We start from the raw sequence: 5,162 nt of genomic DNA, 5'->3' as shown, positions 1-5,162 counted from the left end.
TGCATTTCCAATAACAGCATGTTTTCCCCTTTCTCCATGCCCATACCAGCTTGATAGTTATAAGTAGCAGGCTGAAACCAGATCTTTATCTCTCACCCTACACAAAACTGAACTCCAAATATACCCAGGACCTTAACATTAGACATGACAACTCTAATCTGTTAGAGGAAAAAGTAATGAACATACTTCAACTTCTAGGAACAATAAATGTCTTCCTAGATAGGACCTTGGTAGCACAGACATTAAGACAAACAAATCCAAATGAGAGTTAATGAAACTAAATATCTTATGTACAGCAAAGGACACCATCATTTAAAGGAAGAGGCAGCCTACACAATGGGAAAAATCTTTACCTCAGGTAGAGGGTTAGTATCTAGAATAACCAAAAATTCAAAAATATACTATAAGAAAATAGCCCAATTTAGTAGTGGGCATGAAACTTAACAAAGAGTTCTTAAATGATGAATTGCAAATGGCTGAGGAATATATACGTAAAAATATTCCATACCCTTACCATGACTGAAATTAAAACTATTTGAAATTTCATCTTACCCCAGTCAGTATGCATAAGATAAAAATTGCAACTTGTCTTTGGTTTTGAATATTTTCAATTTTACTGAGAACCATTTGAAATAGTGGCTGTTGATACTCTTAAGAAAGACTATATCTATCATTTACATAGTTTTAACATAAATCTGTGTTTGTGGACTGTATCTATGTGTGTAACTTTACTCTTCTGTAATTTCCAGCATGTAATACATACTTTTAATAATAATTGTTATTACACTGCAAATTACTTGAAAATTTTATCCTTTTATCAACATTTTGGAAATGCTTTTCTCTAACTCTGTCAATCACCACTTTAACATCTTTTTATTAAATTAATACACAATACTCAAAATTTAAATAATGCTAATGGACATTTGTCTTTCTTTGCCTAATATTTCACTTAGCACAATTACCTCATCTAAATTGATGAATACACACAGGAGCTATTTTCTAATTTAAGTTTAAATAGCATTCCTTTTTATTCCTATATTTAATGTCTTCAGTCATTTTTCTGTCAGTGAAAACATGCTGTTTCTATGAGATGGATGTTGCGAACACTGTTGCAGTAATGATGGAAGTCAACATGTATTTTTGAGATCTAAATTTCTTTTATGGTAAATATTAATTTAGAAGTAGAATTTATGGAGCATATAAAAGTTTTATTTTTAATTCTTTGAGGAAGACCTAGACATGATTACAAACACATTTTGGAGAGTTTGTGTTATTTCAAATTAGAAAATATGTAAAAATGCTTACATATTCATAGAGAGATTTAACCAAGAAAATGCAGCAATAGCCTCAAAGCCAATCATCATGACCTTGTACTAACTGATGTTTGTCCAGTAATCATGGATTATAGACATACTTATCTTGGCTATTTTAATTGATAGAAAAACCATAAACTATAGCAAAACATGGGAAATCACAATGTAGTAAAGAGACATAATACTTTAAAAACCATCTGAAGCCTATGTAACTAAGGATTCTGTGAGGAAAAGAAAAGATTCATTTTAATTCTGGCCTCTGAAAACAGCTTCACTGAAAAAGGTAACATTTTTGTCTCGTACTTTAGACTCTCCAATCTTTGCAACATGTTTTAATTATTATGATTGAGCTTTTTTTAAGTATGTGATATGTTCCAGGTATCAACTATATTTTAGCCCTAAACATATTAACTAGCAAAGTTATAGGTAATGTGGACATTATAAAATATTTTTTGAAAATGCCCAGTTTAAAATTCATGCAAATAATGTTATGCCATATGTGAAAAATCTAAAAATTGATTATTCCATGATAATCAGAAAAGGCACAAATTTCACAGAGGAGAGTTCCATGAAAAATAGAGAAAATAAAGTATAATGTACATAGATAATTCATAATCTAACCACTGTGTTACACGCCAAGAAGCTCAGATTCCATCAAGATTGTTTGCTTTCTCTTGACTAGTTGTTTATAACCTGCAAAGTTTCTTCAACTGGCCCATTTCCATAGGGATCACATGAACCCTGGAAGAACGGAGAGGCACAGCTGCAGTTCCAGAGAGAAACATTACCCACACATCTCACATTCTCCCAAGGGGTGTGCCAACTGTGACAACTCTGAGCATGTGTAAACAAGCAGGGTCATAATTTAGACCTGAGCAGCCAAAAAGAAATCTATTCTTCAGTCTAAGTCGTATGACCCCCATGGGCATTACCAGTTCTGTATAAACTCCCTCCTTTCCTAAATCCCTCAACAGTAGCTCTGAATAGTTCATGTCTAGACAAGAGTTTTTTTATGATACTAGAAAACAAATCATGCCTCTACATTGCTGCATAGCAAGATTTTATCATATTTTATTTTCTTTAAAAAGCAGGTAGACATTATTAGAGGTGAGAATATCACACATATGATTCAAAAATCTCTACAGAGATACTTTCAGTCTTCTACCAATGCCAACTCCCTCTATCACAAACTTCACTAGTTCCAGATTTGCTTTGACTGGTTTCCCTGGTTTGGAGATCTACTACCCATGGATCTCTATCCCATTCTCCGTAATCTACATGACAGTGTTCCTGGGAAACTGCATAGTGCTGCATGTGATCCGAACAGAGCCGAGCCTGCACCAGCCCATGTTCTACTTCCTCGCTATGCTGGCCCTCACCGACATGTGCATGGGGCTGTCCACTGTGCACACAGTGCTGGGCATCCTGTGGGGTTTCATTCAAGAGATCAGCCTTGATGCCTGCATTGCACAGTCTTATTTCATTCATGGATTGTCTTTCATGGAGTCCTCTGTGCTCCTGGCCATGTCCTTTGATCGCTACATTGCCATCTGCAACCCTCTACGCTATTCCTCCATCCTGACCAATGACAAAATCATGAAAATTGGGGTGGCAATTTTATGTAGGAGTTCAATGCTCATCCCTCCAGTCATCATCCGCCTGAAGTTCTTAAATTACTGCCGTCCTCACTTCCTCTCTCACTCCTTCTGCCTGCACCAAGACTTAATTCAAATGGCCTGTGGAGACATATCTGCAACCCTCTACGCTATTCCTCCATCCTGACCAATGACAAAATCATGAAAATTGGGGTGGCAATTTTATGTAGGAGTTCAATGCTCATCCCTCCAGTCATCATCCGCCTGAAGTTCTTACATTACTGCCGTCCTCACTTCCTCTCTCACTCCTTCTGCCTCCACCAAGACTTAATTCGAATGGCCTGTGGAGACATACATTTCAATAGTATCTATGGTCTAGCCCTGGTGATCAGCAACCTGTTATTGGATTCAGTGCTCATATTAATGTCTTATATTTTGATCCTGCACACTGTTTTATCCATTGCATCCGAGGAGGAGAGACTCAAGTCCTTGCAGACTTGTGTATCACACATCTCTGCTGTTTTGGTTTTCTACATCCCTATCATTGGTCTGACTATGGTGCATCGCTTTGGGAAGCACCTCTCTCCACTGGTTCATGTTCTCATGGGCAACATCTACATCCTTTTCCCGCCCTTGATGAATCCCATAATATACAGCATCAAGACCCAACAGATACGAGCAAGAATGCAGAGATTGTTCTTGAGAGGGCCCTAAGCACTCAGATCCACTCTGATTATATTTAACAGTCAACAAGTAGATAACAGAAAGACAAAGATTCTTTAAGTAACTATAAGTAGATTTACTAAACGCTATTTAATGATGCCTTACATTTTACAAGTTTTCTCTTCTCCTCTTATAGCTCTTAAGTCAGTGTAATTTACTTCTTAATCAGCACTGTAAAATAAAATATGCATGGAAGGTATTCTGAGAACCAGCCACCTTAATGTATCAAGTAGATTTACTTGTAAAATTCTTACCTTACATGGACAGTTTTGTGTATGTATTTCCTTATCCTATGAAGCTGATATCTTTTATTTAGAGCCCTTCAACAAATAATTACTAATGATTAGACATTATCTTAGTACATTTTTATTAGTTTAAGCAACATGTTTTTCGTACACCCCAGGCCCTGTGGCTCATTCAGCCATTTAGCAATATAATAGAAGGGCACACTATTCAGATTGAACTATGAAATCACTCAAAAGTATTTAGATAAGCAACAAAAGAGGAAATCTCAGTGCTGTATTTTCCATCAACCCAACAGTTTCTACAGTCCCAACCCTGATAATGAAGACTTTCGTGACTAGTTTATTAATCCACGTGCCAATACAATTAATAACTACCTTAAGAAGACCATTTATAAGGCAAGATATTTCTTTGATTCCATATTTTCTCTTGCTTTAATCTCCAATCACAGTTAAAATATTACTCTGACTATGTAAAGCAAATAAGTTTCTAACAGTACCTCCATAAAGATTCTGAATTAAGTACTATTTTCTGTTTCATAATTGAGTTTTTAACCTGCCAGTGATTTAAGTGACATGACAAATTTTAGGAATCATTTCATGATGGAATTTGGACATATTTTCTCCTTCATTTCTTTTCCGGTCACACACTGATGTTTCCTGCCTCCCTTGTGGTCCATTTGCTTCTTCATGTAAAGACACTGAGAAAGAAGGTTTTCGATTATTCCACAATAATAGTGGGACAAGTTTGTTTCCAAAGCATCATTTTTCTAAGGCTATTACTGTTTCATTTTGCTTCATATCTATTTCCTCATTACTATTTTACTTTACTTTAGTGTTATTTATGCTGCAAGTTAAGAATTTAATAGTGCCTTTTCGGGTAAGTTACAAACTGAAAAAAAATAACGTAAGAAAAACAACATTGGATTCTTTTTTTCTGTTCTGAACCAGTATTATAATAGACCAAATTCTTCTAGAATAAAGTTTCACCCCATGACCTAAAGTTTGCTGGGGAAAGGTTTGGGTTTGCTGTTGGTTTCTGTAGTGTTATTTACTTTTCATTGCCCTTTGTATATAAAGTGTTGTTGTCTAAATATCCAATCTTCCTCTTAAAATTCAGTTAGTGCTCTTTTAATTTCAGTATTTCCTTTTTTATTGAATTTTTGTGAATGTCATACAATATATTTAGATCATATTTAGATTCCTTTCCCTAACTACACCACTTGTTACTGCTCTTCTCCACAATTCAATTTCAGGCTAATAAATAAATATATACATATATTATATTG

The 5,162-nt window shown here is 35.2% G+C and overlaps 1 protein-coding gene across 1 annotated transcript; it reads left to right on the top strand.

The window, feature by feature from the left end:
- Positions 1 to 2,480: 2,480 nt before the first annotated feature.
- LOC103732096 (olfactory receptor 51V1-like) lies at positions 2,481 to 3,622 on the top strand. Its single transcript, XM_008830613.1, has 2 exons — positions 2,481 to 2,985; positions 3,186 to 3,622. The coding sequence occupies exons 1-2, from the start codon at positions 2,481 to 2,483 to the stop codon at positions 3,620 to 3,622; spliced, it is 942 nt and encodes a 313-aa protein (XP_008828835.1).
- Positions 3,623 to 5,162: the final 1,540 nt, after the last annotated feature.

This window comes from Nannospalax galili, unplaced genomic scaffold, assembly GCF_000622305.1.
Source record: "Nannospalax galili isolate Female #2095 unplaced genomic scaffold, S.galili_v1.0 scaffold635, whole genome shotgun sequence".
NCBI classification, from domain to species: domain Eukaryota; kingdom Metazoa; phylum Chordata; class Mammalia; order Rodentia; family Spalacidae; genus Nannospalax; species Nannospalax galili.
Note: the sequence above shows the minus strand (reverse complement) of the source record. Positions and strands in the feature narration are given on the sequence as shown.

Bases quoted from the DNA above. Each gene is read 5' to 3' on its own strand.
- LOC103732096 (XM_008830613.1), top strand. From the start codon at position 2,481: ATGCCAACTCCCTCTATCACAAACTTCACTAGTTCCAGATTTGCTTTG. The intron at 2,986-3,185 runs ATTACTGCCGTC...TGAAGTTCTTAC, and splicing joins CATCCGCCTGAAGTTCTTAA to ATTACTGCCGTCCTCACTTC.